Source organism: Callionymus lyra, chromosome 11, assembly GCF_982586985.1.
Source record: "Callionymus lyra chromosome 11, fCalLyr1.hap1.1, whole genome shotgun sequence".
NCBI lineage: Eukaryota > Metazoa > Chordata > Actinopteri > Syngnathiformes > Callionymidae > Callionymus > Callionymus lyra.
The window spans coordinates 14,926,362-14,946,996 of record NC_141828.1 but is presented as its reverse complement, the minus strand read 5'-3'; the positions used below and the strand labels follow the sequence as shown (position 1 = coordinate 14,946,996).

At 38.7% G+C, this 20,635-nt stretch overlaps 1 protein-coding gene across 2 annotated transcripts in view; it reads right to left on the bottom strand.

Annotated features, from left to right (window-relative positions):
- Positions 1-385: 385 nt before the first annotated feature.
- Positions 386-20,635, bottom strand: part of macrod2 (mono-ADP ribosylhydrolase 2) — a 577,216-nt gene continuing 556,966 nt past the window's right edge. For both annotated transcript variants that reach the window (XM_087802705.1, XM_087802704.1), the window contains exons 16-18: positions 4,429-4,467; positions 3,661-3,732; positions 386-1,583 (exon numbers count right to left, since the gene is read on the bottom strand). In XM_087802705.1, the coding sequence (XP_087658831.1) occupies positions 1,561-1,583; positions 3,661-3,732; positions 4,429-4,467 (134 nt within the window). In that variant the 3' untranslated portion in view covers positions 386-1,560. The remainder of the gene's footprint in view (positions 1,584-3,660; positions 3,733-4,428; positions 4,468-20,635) is intronic.

Genomic DNA, 20,635 nt, shown 5'->3' with positions numbered 1-20,635 from the left:
AGCTAATTTTCTGTAATTGAATTTTCTCCGAACTTGGATGATAATGAAAGTTAAGAAGACATCGTGTGGCGACATCCGTCGGTGAAGGCTCAACGCGGCTTTTACCCGTCAGAGAAAGTACTCAAATTGCCTCTGAAAAGCAAATCTTAGCCAATTTCCATCCATTTCGGTGCACGAGAGGCTCTCCATTTTCTTTGAACTTTGAAAGAGGGGGATTCAAGGAACGATGTTGAAGTCCTTATGGAGGTTCGGGGTCATTAGTACAGTACAGGAGGTGGAGATCACAAGACACAGTATTTGTTTTTTGGCTCTACATGTCGAAAGCAAGAGGGTTCAATCACATATCTGTGACAGGCCAAGACAAACAAGTGACACCGTTCACAACAAAGCTGAGACAAAGCCTACACCTTAAACTTTATTAGTTGTTCCAGTTATATTTTAGCAAAGCAAACAATTATGAAGGCATCAATTCATAAACGTGAACTCATCCGATCTTTAAAATGGCACCACTAAACGCAATACATAAATCATACAAACACTTAGATTATTGATGGATTATGGGGGGGGAAATTAAGTATTAGATGGTTTAGTGAAAATTAAAAATGAATCTGCAAGCAGGTCGTACATTATTCTTCCTCTCACCCTCTTTATAATGCGTGTGATTGTGAGCGTTTGAGCTTAATACAAAATAAGGCAGATTTATTCAATACCATCGGGGACAAGAAAATGAAGCGTGAATTCGAATGAAGTTCAAATCAATTAGCTGGCATGCACTAGAAAATAAAGGGCACAGATTTTAGGACTAACCGATTTGTTAAAAAGACAATCACATCCTCTTTCGCATGCGTGTGTGCCGATGAGCTTCTTTCCTGGTCGAATGAGTCAAGCCGCGTTTAAGATCAGACGTGAACGGAGATGTTGGTAGTTAAAAGGCCTGAAGGGGTTTTTTTTTTCTAGATCCTCCGAGACCTTTTGTCTGATTCAAAGCATCGGCTGATTTTTTTTTTTTTTTTTTTTTTGTGGGAGCAGGAGCGGCAGCCGTGCACGAGGAGACATGACAGGTTGCAGCTTTACAAACTCAGAATGTCGTCAGTGATTTTGACTGTTGGAAGTCAGTGCGACTGCCACCGTGGCGTTTGAGATGTTGTAACAAAAAAAAAGAAAAAAGGTAGCTTGATGTTTAGCGCCCGCAGAATCAAAAGACACGTCTGTCCCGACAGCTTCAGCATGCTCGCACGGCAGGAGAAATCAAACAAAACACACCTGAACCTGGTTAATCGCATCACATCAAGCGGGAGCAAATGGCTAACACACAGTGAGGTATGGCTCATCTTTTCTGGCTGATATGTTCAAGTCCTATAGTAGGTACATTCTGACATAAACTTGAATGGAGAGGAAGGTTTAAACAAAGGTGGAGAAAGCCAAATAAAGGTGGGAGAATGACGATGTTGGCCAATGTCAGAGCCCCGTATTCCCGACGGGCCGCTGTGACCCCAGGTGGTAGGCCCTTGCACAGTTTGCTGGCTGTCAGATAAGGTTGATTGTCCTTCCCTCATCTGGTCATTCTTTCTTTTCTTTAGCATCTGTAGATTAAAAAAAAAAAGAGTTAAAGAGTTAAATGGTTGCCAGTATATAAATCTAACTCTTAGCTTAAACACAAATTACAGATATGAGAGATGATTCAAAGTCAAAATGATTTTACTTGTACAAGGAGAGAGCAAATACAGAACGTACATTCTCATGTCGGTCTGATTTCTCTCTGAAGCAAGAACTGTTTCGGTTGCATCTTTATGTCGCATCGTAAGATATTAAATATACGACAGAACACAACAACTGTCACAACCAGAAAAAAAACACAATCATGAATGAATTACAGCAAATCTTAGATGAAGAACAGGAAAGTTATAGTTCTCCCTAATAGCTTATGGGTTGTTTGGAGTCGTGTCCCTAAATTATTTTTCCAGCTCAGACCAGGCAATGATTGAGTACTTTATGTGGTTAAGTAAATGTGATAAAATCCTCTCGATCAGTGAGTTTCCTTCAATAATGTTTCGCTATAATTAATCGAAAACTTAATTCAAGTTTTTACAATCAACCAGCTACTGAGCTATTTGGTAATTCCTTAAATTAGGTGTATGGACACGTCTAGAAAGGGGGCAGTCACAGGGTGGGGTAAAAATAGAAAAAAAAATCCTAACAGAAAGAAAAGACAGAAAATAGTGGTGATGGTACTTATAGAATGTGCATGATACTCTTTCTACTTCAATTTTTGCCAAAGTATCACCTTTGTGAGATATAAATTCAAGATGGGACCCTTATGAACAGTTTGGTCACATGTTCCAACTCTTTTTTTCAATATTCATTAATAGTGAATAATAATAAAGTAATTAAAATGATTCAAATAGTGTCAAACCTTAAAGTGATAGTTTTCCTTTTACAAATTATGGGCAAAAATGTATGTCCATTTTAACGTAGGGACTGATGCTAAGTTGACGTTGGCCTTACCTTCATCCAAAAAGAAACACTTAAAAACATCCAAATATCTTCATTCTGCTCATCTGTAAATCTACCCAAAAAATATTACACAGCACTACCAGAGGTATTTGGATGGTCTTAGGTGTCCTTTTGGACCAAGATAAAGGCTACGACAAAGGGGCATCAGTCACTAAATTAAAATGGATATGCATTTTTTGCCTATAACTCCAAAAAAAGACTGATTACTCTGTAAATAATCCCCACCCCTAGTCAACATGATGGTGAGTGGAAAATCACATTTGCAAAATGGGTGATTGTGTGAAGATTTTCTGAAGCTCCTGGAAACTGGAAGCAGATTTTTTAAAGAAAAAGGTTGCGTCACATACTCCGTGCGACAGTGAATGGATTTGACGGACAGAGTGATGCATGAGACACATGCTGAAACTGGGATTTATCCATTTGCTCCGGTACCTCCAATAACTCTTCAGAAAACGGGGTTGACTCCTCTGATGGATCGTCGTCTCATCTGATTCTCGTCTCTAATTTCAGGCGCACACTGTGTACCCTTCTGTTCCCTTCAATGCGCCTCACTCTGATGCGGCCTGTTGTTCAACAGGAAACTTCTCGTTTCTGTCTGGCATTGTTTAAGCCGGCAACATCCAACACCAACCTGTTTGTCTCCGTCAATCTATTTCAAACCATCTTCTGCTTGTTGAACCCAACAATCCGTTTACAGAAGTTGTGTCAAAAAAAGGGATTACAATAGTCTATAAATACTTTTGTGGAGAGATATTTCCCGGGAATCTCGGTGGAGACTTGGAGCATAACAACCGTGTGGTATTCTTATCAGCCATGATTTATTGGCATGATTATTACGCCTACCGTCTGTCTGTTAAAATAATAGGCGACGCACAAGTTGATTTATTAAATGCTGATAGTTTACTTCACAGGTAATTTATCAAACTCAATCTCCAAAGACGCGCTGACACATTTACGCCGAAATATCAGGGTCGTTGCCGAGGACCTGAAGTGGGAGGAGAGGATTCGCACATGCGTTTCAGCCCTGAGAGGGAACAAACAAGCTGAAGGCTACAAGATGGAGACAGACGGATGGACTTTGAGGTGGAGGAGAGAAGGCGAACAAGCGAAGGACTTTTTTTTTTTTAAGGAATCTGACATTTTTACCTTTGGACTGAGTGCTGTCAGTGAGATTAGTTTCAGGTTCTTCTGAGGCTGCGACATCGTCTTTTATCCCCTCTGAACAAAAGAGGTACAAAAGTACAAAAGAGGGAAAACAGAGGACAAAAGTTACCAAATACATAGCAAAGATTTGAAAGCATGACCTGTAAAAAATACCAAAATAATGTGTTGAAGACACAAACATTGTGAGCAAAATAGAAACGACAAAGACGTTGGTTTGGACCAATAACAAGGTTTTTATAGGTCATGTTAAAATTTAAAAAAGACCTCTGAGCAGACCAACGCGTAGTTGGAGATTACCTTAAGTCCACACTGCTGTAAATGGCTTGTCATGTCAAGTGGCCAAAGTCTGGGGCCATAATTAACTTGGCCCTGGACCCTGAGAGTGAAATCACCCATAGACTATGGTTAGGACACCGGTAATATACTCTGGGAAGATATTTCAGAAAGTTTGCCGTCTCCTTACTTCCCTGTCCCACCCTTGTTGTCTCACCCCAAAAAGCACCTTCATATCGACTAATACTCTCCTCTGCGAAGCTCCTTTATTTGGTCGACCTCTCAAATCCCCTCGTAAACTCCAACTGGTTCAAAACTCGGCCGTCTCGTTTATCAACAAAGCATCTAACACACATCAGTGCTGTCCTCGAACAGCTCCATCAGTTTGCTCTTCATCTTCCCCTGGCTCATATTGCTCTCTTGACCTCTGCCCCTCATATCTTGACAATTTTAACAGGGAAGACGTTGTCTTCTTACCGTCATTGCTGGTGCCAGGATCGTGGATTTCAGCGACATCTGAAACAGAAAACATTGTATCAGTTCTATGATAAACGTTTGCATTTGGATGAGTTACTCATTGCATTATGGATTTATGGTGGTAGGCTAAGTTCGTAGCCATAGCTACTCTTGGGAACACTGGAAATGCTCCCCCCCATGGTCATACACACATTAGTGGTGCTAGAAAATAAAGATACGGCAAGACATCCTAATCTTTTTTTTCTCGATACTGTATCGATATTCAGCAGCACTTCATCGACTCTTTTTTTATTACCCAATTTGTTTTTTCTGGGGCTTTCAAGTCATAAAATGATCAAAAAATATATTGGTTGATTTATATATATATATATCTATATATATATTACCATATACACAGGTTTGTTATGTTTTGTGTTGTAATTATACTTCCAGCAGCTAGATGGCTTTAGTCATAATGTCCTCCTTAGCTAAAGGAACAATAAAACCCTGAAAGATCCCAGCAATGACTAAGGACGAGAGGATACAGTCGACTCAATTTATATATTATATATATATTTCTTAAAAATATTTTGATTTCAAAACAGAAAAACAGTTACAACGGTCTTTAAATTCTGCAACACAAGAGTCAAGTTCTTGGATAATGCCTTATCTTATATCTTTGTTCCTAAAATATCGCAAAAAATATTGTATTGTTTACCCTGTAGTATCGCCAGATTCTTTCCAAAACACACCCATTATAGGACCGAATTTTAACCACCAACCCCGCACCTACTATTACAGCGACCCAGTTAAGCATTTGTGTAACTCATATTATTATTGTAGACAAAGTTTCCAAGATCACGTTATCTCTGAATTTCTACAGGATTCTACGTCCATAAATTACGATGACAAACACTTTCACTTCTTGTTTTTATACGCCAGTAAAATTTGAAGCGTACAATCTTGAAGTGTAACTTTAAATTATGAGTTCTGGAAACTTGCCTGGAAAGTAACTCTTTCCTAAAAGGATAAACTTAAAGAACAACACAAATCTGAGAGACGAGAGAGAGAGAGAGATGCATGCAAAATTAATTACAGACTGCCATCCCTGTAAGGCAGCCTAAGAACCCCTCGTTTCCCCCCTCGTTCCCCCTCCACTATATCCTGCCTGTTATCTCTGCGGTTGCACAACTCATTCTACCCCTGCTCCCCCAGCTAACCTCGCCGCTTCCCTCTTTGCAACAACAATCAACCAAACAAAGCACATCATAAAAATAACCACCCTCCCCAGGCGGTCCGGCGATGATGTAAACAAATACAACCGCTTGCTCTGAGAGAAAACAATCGGTGCTCGCGGAGTCGCGGATGCTAACAGCTCGAGAGTCGGGAAGATTACCCGATTTCATGAACCTGCGGTCCAGGACACTAAACTGCACTGCTTGAATTAGCATCCCCGACTCTTGCGTCTATCTGGTCCAGCAGGTTCCTTTCCGACTCTGAATAACAATACACTGATGCAACAATATGGCGTTTAGCTTTGTAAATCCCTGATGGACCCACGACTCCCAGGAAAGAAAGATTAAAGAGCAGGAAGGATGAAGCAACCCTGATTTCACTCTTGTGCGTTTGTTTTGTCGGGGGCGAGGAAACACCCGTGGGAGGAAGTGACAGTGTTCGCAAATAGTGACAACAGGAAGAAAACAGGCGCGATTTATTACCAATAGTTTAGGAGGCAAAGTTACTTTAAAAAAAAGAAAAAAAGTTGGCTAATGAAAAAGAGAAGTGCTTTGGTTACTGACTACTTAAATGTTCTTCTTCCACCAACTAAACATACCTTGATCATCCTCTTAAGGTCATCTCTCTTCTTCATGTCCTTCTTTATCTCAAGTACTTTTGACATTTGTCAGCCCAGTCTTTCTAAATGAAGACCTAAGTATCTTCAACTCTGTCTCTGGTACCAACTCTCTACACTATACATCATGACAGCTCCTCATCTTGACCCAACCAGAGGGATACCACAACCAAAAGTTTGTTTTTCGGGTCAGCTTCAACCTGAGATAATGCAAGGGCGAAAGGGAGAAAATTGACACAACACAAGCCCTTACATTCCTTGAGTATACAAATGTATATGGCAGTTTTTTGGTAATGGTGCTTCAAATATTGTTTGTTTGCGAGAAAAAACTATACATTCTAATATTGTCGCTTCAAGTGATGTCAAGCACAGTCCAATAACAATATATATTTAAAGTTTTGCTGAAGTAAACATTGCTTTATAACCTAACTTGGAGTGAGTTTATATTTATTTGAAAATGTTTGCCGGTTCTTGGGCAATAAAGTAGTGATGGTCTGATGAAGCTTCATGAAGCAGTGTCATTATTTCTTATTAGAGTCCACTAGATGGCGGTCTTTGCACTATTTTCCTTAGTTAAATCACATCATTTTTAAACTGATGGCGCCACCTACTGACCTCTAAACAACATGACACATCATGAAGCTTCATCAACACTTCACTACAATAAGGTAACAAGGGACTAATATGAAACTAATCTAACACGCAGACGTCACGACTAAATATATGGACGTCACAGATAGACCTTCAAATGATGCTGCCCTGGTTACGTCCTCACACAAAACTGATCGTCTTCTCCGGAAAAAGGATTTAATATCTGCTTTTATCACCAAAAGTTCACCGTTGAGGGTTGACATTAAGAAGCGAAAAAGTAAAATGAAACCATCTGAGGTCAAGCTGCAGAAAACTGAAGAATTGAGAAAGTTTTCTCTTTTGCAGAAAAAAAAGAAAAGCTGTTATATCCTAAACTATTGATTTAGTCATTTCAAAAAAGTGGCCTCAAAAAGCCAAGATACAGCATTTTCTTTCTCATTACACACCCTTGTTCCCCCCAAAGTACACAACCAGCTTCTCTGTAAGAAATATGCTCCTTCATTATTGGTCGTTTAATATCTGATCAAAATAAGGCTTTGAATTTTCATCGATTAGGGTCCAATGAAGCTGATGTGGGCCCTGAGGAGAGAGGGCAGTGTTGGCCGCCTTACAAACTAATCTGACTTCTGTTTGTGCTGACAGTGGCGGGGCCATCATTTAGAGGAGGATGTGAGCGGAGGGTGGTAAACACATAAACAAGATGGGGCGGCGAAGGGGAAAAAAAAAAAAAAACGCCTCCAGTCAACATTCCCAAGAACGAGAGGAACAGTCCACAGAGGTCTGACGAAGACGGGAAGCAGGAAAAACAGCAGACAGGATGGAAGGAGAAAGTTCCGCCACCTCGAGGGTTTCGCCTTCATCCTTGAGGTGTTCATATATTTATAGTTGGAATAAAGTATTTTATTAACCAGTTTAAAATAATAATCGCTTAAAAAAAAGTTAGTTAAGGGATTCAATTAGCTTTTTTTTGGGTCTCTTCATCTCTTGGTTTGAGATGGCCAGGGTCATATTTTCTACAAAGACTCGGGCATAAGTCACCCTTGTATGCAGACAGGCAGAAAATTACACAACCCTCCACCCCCGCCCCCCCACACCAGTTCTTTTTAATCATTCATTAGACAAGCGAGGGAGTGTTGTTGGTCAGCATTAGTGCATTGCACCATAGAATTCAGGCGAAGCTACAATTTATTTGAACAAGACTCATTATAAGCCATTTTCCGCATTTAGTGGAGAGTTTTGTTACGAATAAAAACCACAACAAACAATTAAATAATCCCTTTCTAATAGAATACTTAATAACAATTATTGATGAATTTTATTGTGAGGGTACGCAGTATTATTTTAGGAATTAATCCCGAAATAGACCAAAATTAATGAAGCTGTTTATTGATTTGTTGTCGATGTTGAGCAGCAGTCCCAGACGTCTAGTTCAGAGACCAGTATTGGTATGTGAGACATTAATTACCGGACCACACAGAACAAAAGGAAAAAAAGTCATATTATCACTGTATATACTGTATATATGTCACAGTACAAATTGGAATCCGGTCGGATCTGGAAACCTACTAGAACTTTTACTACAATTCCAATATTTACTATTACAGATTGGAATTCCAATCTCCGCAATGGTCCAAATGAATAAGGTCTATGACCTGGACCAGACGGCTGTCCCCATGGTTACAATGTGTATTGAGAGAAAGGTTATCAGATATCTTAAATATGAAGTAATTCACCTAGAATAGTAATGGCGAATGTAGGCTTACCTATGCTTACATTTTAGGTGGTGAAATGATTCAGTCTATTTTCCAAAACATTTTGATGTAATCCGAATTTCTCCTATTAGAATTGGAGAATGTCCTCGTAGAATTCCCATTTGTCCTGGGACAATTCAAATATTCAGATCCCAATACAGAAGTAGGATTCCAATCTCTCCTAGTAGAGATTGGAATTCACTTGTAGAATCTGGAATCCTACTAGGACAGATTGGAATTCCAATATTCAGATCCCAGTTCAGTAGCAGGATTCCAATCTGTACTAGAAGGATTCCAGACCCTACTGGATTCCAATCTGTACTGTGACATATATATACTGATATAAAACTGATTTTCTCTGAATTAACATTATCGTGTGATGCTTGATTTATGAAAATGAGTAAAACAAAAATTCTGGAAACAAAACTTTTTTAACTCTTTCAAAGTCCTCATTTTTATACAAATAATGCTTAAACATGCAAAAACAATGCAAAAACTGAAATCCCAGGCAAAATAAACCCTTCGATTAATCCTGTCCTGATTTGCTTTCTTGTATATGATTTATTTTTTCAATATAAATTGGTATTTGCTTAAAAAAAGAAAAGTCTAATATTCTATTCGCTGGAGCAGGATATTTGATTTTCGCGAGGTGTACTCCGAAGTGGTTCCCTTTTGCACCATTAATGTTCTTGTCAGTGGACTTCAGCGGGGCCCGCAGAGATGGAAGTCCCCAGCGGTCCCGGGCACATGGCAGCATGGAAACTGTCTCGGCCTAATGTTCCAGACAGAAGCTGACGGCGGAGCAGGAGGTTCCCTTTTGTCACGCAGCCACATGACATCTCCCTGTCGCATAGTCGACTCTTGGTGTTCAAAGGAGTGAAGGAGCGAGAAATGGATCGATGGAGGTGGCGGAGGAGCGCCTCGGCTTTACGTTGTCAGACTTTGTTCTTTTCCATTTGATCCACAAACCGTAAGACAGTGTGCGCTCATCTGCTGAGCACAAACCTACCCTGGAGCTTTGATCCCATCGAGCCGTACATGGATGCCCAGCTGCTCGCAGTCAAACAACAGTCACCAGAGCGACATGCTTTAAGCCTGAGAGTGTCAGAAAGAATTCAGGATGCAGCCTTGAGAGGCTTTAAACCTTGTGTTATCACTGGGTTGAGTTGACCCAGTAGACCAAAACCAAATGTGTTTGAGGTATCCCTTGTGTTATCTCAGGGTCAAGGTGACAGGATAGCCATAAAAACAATTTTATTTGAGGTATCCCTTGTGTTATCTCAGGGTCAAGGTGACTCGATAGCCAGAAAAACAATTGTGTTTGAGGTATCCCTTGTGTTATCACTGTGTTGAGTTGACCTGGTAGACCAAAACCAAATGTGTTTGAGGTATCCCTTGTGTTATCACTGGGTTGAGTTGACCCGGTAGACCAAAACCAAATGTGTTTGAGGTATCCCATGTGTTATCTCAGGGTCAAGGTGACCAGATACCCAGAAAAACTATTATGTTTAAGGTATCCCTTGTGTTTTCTCAGGGTCAAGGTGACCCAACAGCCAGAAAAACAAATGTGTTTGAGGTATACCTTGTGTTATCTCAGGATCAAGATGACCCAATACCCATAAAAACTATTATGTTTAAGGTATCCCTTGTGTTATCTCGAAGTCAAGATGACTGGATAGCCAGAAAAACAAATGTGTTTGAGGTATCCCTTGTTTTATCTCAGGGTCAAGATGACTGGATAGCCAGAAAAACAACTGTGTTTGAGGTGTCTCTTGTGTTATCTCAGGATCAAGATGACCCGATAGCCAAAAAAACAAATGTGTTTGAGGTATCCCTTGTGTTGTCTCTGGGCCAACGTGAACGACCTCCACCACTGCATATGTATTTCAAGAAGGTTGTTCAAGTTGACCCAGAGATAACACAAGGGTTAAGGTTCTTTTTTATGAAAAAAAAAATCTCTTGGATCAAACTCTAGAAGAAATCCAGGGCCAAAGTTCTCGGCCAAAAAATGGTAAATTTCCACAAGCAAACAGTATATTTTAAAAAATCTCACTAGATAAGAAATTTAAATCTGAGAAAACAGGCTCATTAGATCCACTGCAGTCTTTATTTAGAAGGATCTTCTTTTAATTTGTGTCTCTTGTAGATTAATTTCCGAGATGTTCCAGCAGGAAGAGACTCCATGTGCTTGATATTTCAGAGATATGACGGCACTTCTTTTTCCTCCCTGTTCCTTTTCTCCATCCATCTGTCTACCCTCCATCCACCTAGTCACAGCAGGAGGCTGTCAACACCGACTCTGGTTCTGCTCAAGACTTCTGCCCTACAAAAGGACGTTTTTCCTCGCCACAGTCACACTGTGTTTCCCTCGCTGGGGTCTGTTTTTCTTTTTTCCCATATAGTCTTACTTAGAATGGAAAGTGTCTTGAGATAAGAGGCTTTAGGGAAGAGGGAAATTGCGGGTCATTCATAACTGGAGATGCAACATTAATGTTGTGTGTTTTGATTTTGTATTTCCATACAATATATACAGTATTCATGAGCAGCATAAAGACTGTGGTTCTGTTTTCTCTAATAAATATTGCTGTGACTACACTTTGATTACCTTGATATGAAGATTTTTAAAGTGAATTTTAAGTGCTGATTGAACGTCCACGATGATGGACAGCACGATGTCCACCTGGAATTGCACATTTGACTTATTTGAATTAGCATGCTCATCCCACTAGCGAAGCCTGATGTCCTTAGCAGTTTTCCCTCTAAGGCTTCATATACATCTTTACCACGGTATTCTACTGCCAAGTGCAGCCTTGATCATCTCTCATCAAACCCAAGGCTGTATCTGACTAGTGCCCCACAACTTGGCCTTGGACAGGGGGAGAAAAATGAATGGATGGTTCTTAAAAACGACTCAGATCCATCCAAATTTAACAATTATAGGTTAATTCATAACAATTCCGAGGTCACAATTTGACTGAAAACATACCTGATCCGTTTCTATTTCCCCCTCCTATCAAAGCTTTGAGCTCCTATTTTATTTTACAAATGTTTTTGCTCAAGCTTTAACCTCTGATGTTCCCACATGATTTCCCACGGCGATACATTTCACCGGTTGAAGGACTTGACCGGTGGAAGTGCAAGTCTCTCTCTGGATTAATGAGTGAATATTTGAATGTTTATGATTGTGGTTTGTCTAAAACAGCCTTGGGCGAAAGCCAGTGTCGGATGAAGTGCTTCTATAATGATCCCTTGTCTTCTATACACCAACTGTGTTGCGCACGTTGTGTGTGTGTGGGTTATCTTAAAAACATGTAGAACAAAAGTATTTTTTTTTTAAAGATTATGTAAGGCACATATGACCTGTAAGAAATGGACAACCTTAAGGCTATTAAACTCTTAACCACTCGACAAGATGAACTTCATTTGATGTACAATTATTTAAACACAAAACCTTTTTCTTTTTAACGTATTTGAAGATAAACACAATTTAAGTTTTAGTCTTCAAAACTTTACAAATATTCAAAATTGTAAACTTCACCCAAGAATTACAATTCAATTAATATTTAAGTTAATTCACTTAACATGAAAAAATAAACGTGTTATTGAAGGTAATTAAACCGTAAAACAATATAAATTGTTTAAGAAGAAATCCCTTTGTTCTTTTAAATAGCGATATCATATAATTGTTAATTAAAACAGTGGGAAGGGCTTTAATTCTAACTTTTACATTAATAATAATACTTATAGTTATTATTTAAAATGTGGATTTTGATTTAATATACGTAGGACTTTGGGTTAAATGATTATAAAGTGGAGATTTCTCATTTAAAATGACATAAAAACATGCAATAATTTCACCTTTTCAATATTTTTTGATACAATTTAACATCCTTGTTAGCTTTAAAAAGGTGCTATACATAATAACAAGCTATTTTAATTGCCATTGTTCTACTAATGAAACAGAAACAAAAGGCGCCGGATGGTGGAGTGACCCGAGTATGATCTCAGACGGGTCAAATAATTGGCGTCCCACTCCACGACAGTTTGCTCGAGTGTCTTGGGAAGTACACGAGTAGGAAACTTCAGAGCGTAAAGTGGGTGGTCTCGGAGAGTGGATTAATAGCTTTGTGCCCATTGTGTGTACAGCAAAGGATAATTAAAGACGTCTTCCTGCTTAAACAAATCAATAACAAGTGAAGCTCAACAAGTCCACCGACCCCTAAGAAAGTAATGAGCGGAATAAACGTGGAAAGCGGCTCATTTTCATATGTTAATGTTTTTCAAAGTAATCTGTTGTGAATAGCTTAGCCGCATGGGCCGCCACTCTGAAAGACAAAACAAAAAAAAAAAGAGGGAATTCTGTGCCAGTGGGTTAAGAGTTTAGACTTTTCTTTTCTTTGAGACGGAACACTGTCTGACAATCTGAGCCAATTAAAGAGCACTGAGCTGTAACCTGCCGGCTAGAGACACGAAAACAAGTCCGCTCAGTAAACACAAGGCGACCGCCCCACTCCACTGCCGTTCTGAAAAAAAAAAGCTCTTCATTAATATTCCGCCTTTTCTCCTTCCTTTTGGTGAAAGGGCCGAGGGGTTGTGGACACAAGTGTGCTCCCCCGCGGCCTTGAGAGACCTCGCAATGAGTCTGCGGTGGGACGGGGGGCCGGGGACGGGGGAACAAGGGGAAGAGGGTCCTTCTGAAGTGAGTGGAAAAGACTCATTACTCCGGCTCGGGCGGGACGAGGAGCCACGGAGAGAGTGCTCGCGTGAATGACGGAAACAGAACAGGACACCATCTGCTCTGGGGTTAGGCTCTGACGCAAGGGGGACATGAAGGTGGTTTTAAAAAAGAAAGACGGATAAAAAAAACATTTTTTTCTAACAATTCTTTCGACCAGTGACAATAAATAAAACGGTTTCCAGTCTGTTTCTTCTTCCACTTCTTAAGACCTGAACCACGGAACAGGAGAGATGCCACGGAGGATAAAAGTGTGTAGCTGATTAAGTGTAGAGGTGAGACAACACAAAAATAGATACAGGAAGAGGAAATGCAAACGAGACCGCACCCCCCCCCACACCCCACACACCACCCCTCCGTGAGTGACCTACATACCTTCTAAACCTGCTGTCACCGGTGGCCGGCTCGTCTCTCATCGCGCCTTGAATTACTTAACATAATCTCGAGACTCTCTGTGCTGCCGGTGAACCCGCTATCAACTGTTCAGTCGGGGACACGGAAAGGGATTGTTGGGGAAAGCTATACGTTGTAAATGGGGCAGACGATCGAGAATGTTCACATGGTGGTGGTGCTGGGGTAGGGGGTGGGGAGGTCACCGGGGATGCTGGTCAAGGCAGTGGATCGACATGGAAGAGCCAGTAGACTCCCTAGAACCTCCAGTCCAAACATGGCAAAACCAAACTGAAGGCCACAACTGTCTATTTTCACAAACTTTGTCATCTCCTATTGGAGGTTGCAAAAGGAAGTGACCATCCTTGATCACAATGCTTGTCCCGTCCATCCCCTCAATGACCAAATCTACAAACCTGATTTACTGTCTCCATCATCTCAAATGTCTTGGTATGATCCTCATCCAAAGCATCCTATGTCTCTTCTCTCCATCCTACCTTATTACTTATTTAGTACAAACTTCTCACCTGCATTTGTCCCACTTATCTACTCTGATCCTCATTACACACATTAATGATTAATTAACTACAAAGGTGAAACTATTGCTGCTTCTCTCGATGTCTGTCGTCTCCACCTGATCCACCATGGCTGCACTCTCTTATTCACCTGCCTTAATCTCTGTCAATAGCAGGGTTTAGAACTGGTGCACAACATTTCACTTTAACATCATGAAAACTATTGAGAGGACAAATTAGGAAATTAATTCAAATTCAGATCCTGACTCACTGCTACAAAGCAGTTTGAAGAGCAGTGTTAGAGAAGAGGAATTAAAAGATTACATATAACGCTGCTTTAAAGTCAACACTTGAGTTTCCAAAAAAAAAAGGAATTTCTTTATTTTATTGGCATATGTTCTGGTATAACAGTACCTGAAGATGAGCATGGAGACAACATTCCAAAAACAAAACTAAAAAATGTGCATTTCCAGAAGAAAATGCAGTGTGAATGCTGACTCGGTAAACATCCCATAATACAATTGTATCTAGTAGTCAAGTGTGTTGATATACGTTGAAGTTTCTAGGTTTGAGTGAGTACATGAATGTACCTGAAGATCAAAGTGAAAGGAGTTGAAACATGAGTTGAAGAGTTTTACCATTCAAGTGAATGGGAGAAAAAAAGGGTAGAAAAGGAGGAATAGAATAAACAGTTAAAAGAGATAAAAGAGAGCTAGACGATAGCCCGCATTTCGGGAACGAGACAAATTGATAAAAGTTTGAATGGTTCAAATCGGATAAAATTTGTAGGAGGAGATGCAGCTCAGTATTCACACAATTATAGTGACAAATAAACTGGCGTCCTTTCCAGGGTGTCCCCTGCCTCTTGCCCTATGAAACTGGGATAAAATCCAGTCTCCCCATGGGCTAAGGGATAAAGCGGTAGAAAATGAATGAATGACTGAATGAATGGAAAATAAATCTGTGTAATTGTACTTACTAAACTATAAATTTGAGAAATGTCGTTTACATTTATTACAATTGACACCTAAATACTTTAACTCATTTATTAAAGAGAGCACCTCATGTTTTTTTTCTTCAAAATTTAAAACTGATTTGGAGAAAATTCAATGTGTAAACTACATCGATCAGTCTGTGGATAGAGTGTTCGTTGGATGAAACAAAAAGCAGCACATCAGGAATATATTTAGAAACATGGCTTGTTGATGTAATGTACAATTCCAGATGAAATAAAAGACAGCTTGTTCAGTTTGTGGTCGTTGTGGTGAATCAATTGGACCAAAAGTGTGGAAAGTAACATTTGTTTTTACTAAACTAAATTGTAGTCACGAGTAATCAAGTATGTTGCAAGGTTTTTTGGCAAACCACTTTATCATTAACAACAATTAATTTGATGGTTTGACTTGAATCTGAAACAGTGGATTTCGGGGGGTGACCGCAGGGGACTGAACGAGTTTCAAAGATGGAATCCATCCCTGAAGTTTTCCTCTGAACTAAATCCCTCCCTCAGTGACGGTCAACACTTCCATCCGAGTAACAAACCATGTTGGAGACAATTAAGGTATTTTCAAGCAAACACACTTCAGAGCGATCATCGGGATCACTCGGGTCGGCTTTCAATTAATTGCTGCCCGACATGAATGCTGAAGCTCTGGAGAGACCAACACAGCAAAACAGTTTCCAACCATCGAGTCTTCACCGGCACAACTTAAAGATGTCTAACAGATATCATGATGTTTTTCAAAATCTCAAATAAATGTACAAACATGAAGAATAGTTCATGATGTTGTTGATAAATGTCCAAAACAGACGAATAAATAAAAACATTACACTTTTGAAACCTTGATCATTGTTAAGCATCGTAAATATTAATAAGATGTATTTCACAAGTATCTATGAAGAGATGTTTCCAGGTGGAAAATTGAAACAAGTATTTTTCAGGATACTCGGGATTAATGTATTTTGAAATAAATCATACATACTGCCTTAATTAAAACAACAGAATTACACAAAATACAAATATAATTTTCATAATATACAAACAAAAATACACTTGTTTACAGTTTTCATGAGGTCTTGATTGTATTCCATAGCAAACAAATTCATAAGACACAATGAAATACTTCATTTATAGGTTTATAATCATGTATGTGGAATTATTACAAGGATTATAAATTGTGCACATTTTACTTTAAGTAAAAACTGTCTTATTACATTGTAATAACACTGTATTAAGTTGAATTGTATGTCTTTTCAGATTGTAAAAAAGTTTTCTGTAATGACATTGTAATTACAACATAGAGTCTTACCGCTACCACTTATATAGCTTAGAAATAGAAAGAGTTACCACATGTAGCAAATACTTTGTATTTTAATAAATGATCTAGCGGTAAAACTACATTAAGTGAGAAAGTCTTGTAGTTTTATTAGTAAAAAAAAAAAAGTTATAGTTAATATTTTCATGAAGTTCGGCACTTTGCTTTCCTTCTTGCCTTTTTACTTATTAATTTACAAAAAGCAAAATCTGCTTTTAACATCGCAAAAAGGCAAAAAAAACATCTAAGGAGGAACCGGATAAATAAGTCTCACATGTCTCCACTAGTGTCCCACTCGAAAATTTATTCCAGACATTTCAAACACAAATTTGTTGCATCTCACCGGCAAACAATACTCCCTCGGCTCTGAATTCATTCAGTAGCCACTTTTGTGGAGCAAACAGAGGGCTAGATGCAGGATAAGAGCGCTGATCAAAAGCGGAGCTTCAAAGGAAAAAAGCGGTAAAAAAGGGTCCTGTGTAGCGAGAGAGTCTATCTTTGAAGCCGGCTTTCGGGTCAGAGGTGACCGATATAATGGACACCGAGCAGACAGCAGGACTTTTCTTCATAACCCAGTAAATGACCAGTATGCTTTCAACAAAACAATGCTGGTGTACTCGGACAAAACACGGCACTGGCATGAATACAATGTCCCAGCAGGGCAATAATTGGTGGAGCTGTATTTTCCGGTACTTTCACAGTCAGTGTGAAAAGCAGGAAGACGGAAATTAAAGCAGAATTTGCCTGGACAATGGCGGCTCGCGCCGGAGATTTTTAGAGCCCGTGGCCGAAGTGAGACATCTTTTGCCAAAAAGTTAATTGCGTGCCGACAACTTCTGGCCACGAAACTCTCCAGAATCAGATGAACATCACGTTGTTCGGTTGTTTGATGAATAAAACCTGTCGGGCAATTAAACAACTGAAAGCTTTGTTTTTTTCAATACAATGCAGTAAAAAAGAAATGGATTTTGAAAGTTTCTTATAAATGTCACTCTTTGCACATTCAAGGTGAAAAGATCAACATGTTTCTACGCGAGACCTGTTTTTTTATTTTTGCAAAACACCTGTGGCTGGATTCCTGAAGAGACAATTGAGTCGGATTGTTGGTCGGTTGGACTCAGACGGAGCAGCTTGGGAAGAAAAACAAATAAATCAACAACATCACCTCGACTCACAGCAGCAGAAACAATGAAAACAAAAAAAAAAATCCACAATCCGCTGTTATGACGAGAGGAGAAATCACAATTCTCGATCGTGGTTCGGGTCAATTCTGTTGATAAGATGTGAGGTGTCGATAACCAGTCGCACATTTCTTTGCCACTAACTGGAGAATAATCAATAACTTTACACTCTAACCAACGTGTTTCTTTAGGCAGATGGGACGTCAGAAAACAGTCGTCCTATATCTTTTATCGTATTTTTGCTTTGTTTGATAGTGAAGCAAAAGTTTATTTGATTGGAAAAATACATTTATTAGCTTAATTTTTTTTATGAAATCTATAGATTAAATGTTGTTTAGAGTTGGTGACAACAACAGAGTTTACATGGCAACTAGGGTTTCCCTTCCTGGATATGACAACAATAATCCATAATCCATAATACAGTATTGAATGTAGATTTTTTTTTAGTGAAATTGTTCATCTCATTTCAGCATGTGGTTTAAATTCTGAAAAAAAAAAAAATTAAACACATAAGAGAGGTTTTTAAGATCTGTAGATATCAAAGATTTGATCCAATAGATTTGATTGATTTTGATTGTTATTCTTGTCTATACAATGTTGACCTAAATTCAACTGATTTCTTTAATCTTTTGAATCCCTTGACGGTTATAAACAAAGTTTTCTGCACCTGTCTGCATAATCCACCACAACTTCTACTCAAATATCTCAATTGTTTTAGGTTTGAAACTCCCAGTACCGGAAATGCTCATTGGAACCAGAAATATCTCGTCTTATTAATCAGTACGACTTCACAAAATCAAAATAAACGTAATGAAATTAAACTTTTCTGACTTATTCGTGACTGGCTTAAAATAAAAAAATAAAAAAGGCTGCAATTTAAAGTCCTTAAAATAAAGCTATTCAAGTTTTAAGTCTAGTCAGGAATAACATGAATTTTATATACATTCATACTTTTTAATTCCGTGTCTTCAAATGTGTTTTTTGTATTGTAACCAAAATCAATTATTTATTTTCATAATTCTGAATTTGGGAGCCGGAGCAGAGTGAAGGGATGATACATTGTTGTTAGTATTTGTATCCTTTTAAGGTCTTTGTGTTATTTCTTTTGAACTATGCTCTTTATTTTTGTCCTTGTTCTTTTTATTTGCACTTTGTTCTTGCTCTTGCTTTTATGAAACTTCTGTACCTTCTATTGTCTGCTATGAACTGAAACCTAATTTCCCTGAAGCAGATCTTTAGAGGGATTAATGTATTATATCTAAGAAAGATCATCTGTAACTACCTACTTAATATTAGTTGTAATTACTCTCAATACATTACTGTACCTTTGATGCCGCAATTAATGATGAAAAATAACATCAACAAACACAAGGGGCAGTGTGTCGAGGAATCAGAAGACGCACTTCGTGTGAATAATTGTGAGTTTTCTTTTATGTTTTCCACTGTGTCTTTGAAAAACAAAAAATTTAAAATCTGTTCGTACTAAAATTACAGGTAAATATGGTTTTGATATACATCTTGTGCTCTTGTTTCGTTTATGTTTAACATTTAAATATTTCATCTGCATAATTAGTTGCCTTAAACTTACTTATCAATGCAAACCTAACATTAATTTTAACACAGTTTTATCGGCTTGATTTAAAATGTAAGAGACAGTTGAGAGTATGTGTCTCTAAAAATACACTGAAAAACACCTCACATATATTCTCTATGACTCATACAAGAACATTACAAAACGCTGCATTAGGAAATGTTACTACAAAGGATTAAAAACACCCGAAGGATTGACAGAAACTGAGTTTTTCTAATGATATTCCATTTCAGTTGCGGCAACAATGGAGACAGATTCGTTCTGATTGAACTCTATAAATGCTGCCGTTGAGGTTTTTTTACTCAAAGACTTTTTTCACAATTAAAGCAGGAGAATTAGCTCTTCAGGCAGAGTCTGTTACTCACACACGGGTGGATTGAAAAAAAAACAAAAAACATGTCAGATAAATTGTTTAAACTCAAGAGTAGAAAGAACACTGTGAACCGGTGCTGGTAATGAGATGGACCAGTTTGTGCTCATGTTTCCTGGGAATCACAACAGGTCTCTGTAGAAGCGAAGAATCAAGGGAGACATAAGCGGTGAGAAAGTCGTCTACCGCCGCCTCTAGCTTGATGTAATTGTGACTTGTGTCTTGCTGTTGTTTTGAGGCTGAGATTGTTGTGCTGCTTTTTGTTTTCATCCTGTTTCTATCTCATCTCCACAGCAGGCTCCCACCTGACTTCCCTTGTGTTGCACTTTAAGCAGGTTTCTTTCTTTTCCGTCTCACCTGGAGCCCGAAGACAACTTTTCAAATGTATATATTTGCTTGTTGCTCACTTCAACAGTGGAAAAATTGCAAAGAAAAACTAAATCCATGGAGCAGAATTTACAGGTATGTCAGGCCAAAACATGTTAAACGATAAAATAGATCGCAACCGAGACCAAGACAGTACCGAGACCAATGAGTGTCAAGACCGGTCTTGAGTCTAAGACCCTGAATATGGTCAGGATGAAAACAACATTTTTTAAGATTGGTCGCTAGAACTACCAACACTGAATCATAATATTCGCATTTGCTTGTCTGTTTTTTTAATGCTTTGATGGATTCATTTGTATGACATGCAATGATTGCTGTTCACGAACCATTAAAAACTCACAAAACAAAAAACGAAAACTCCAAACTCGGAATCATTCGAGTCACTAAAATAAATATAGGCTTTAGTTTCATGCCATCTTTAAAATTCAGCCATTATTTAACGACATAATATTTTAAACTAGAAACTTACAGAACAAAAAAGGTCCAACAAAAGGTTGGATATAAAGCCAGTTAACCTGGAGACAAAATGACCTAGAAGCGATTAATGTTA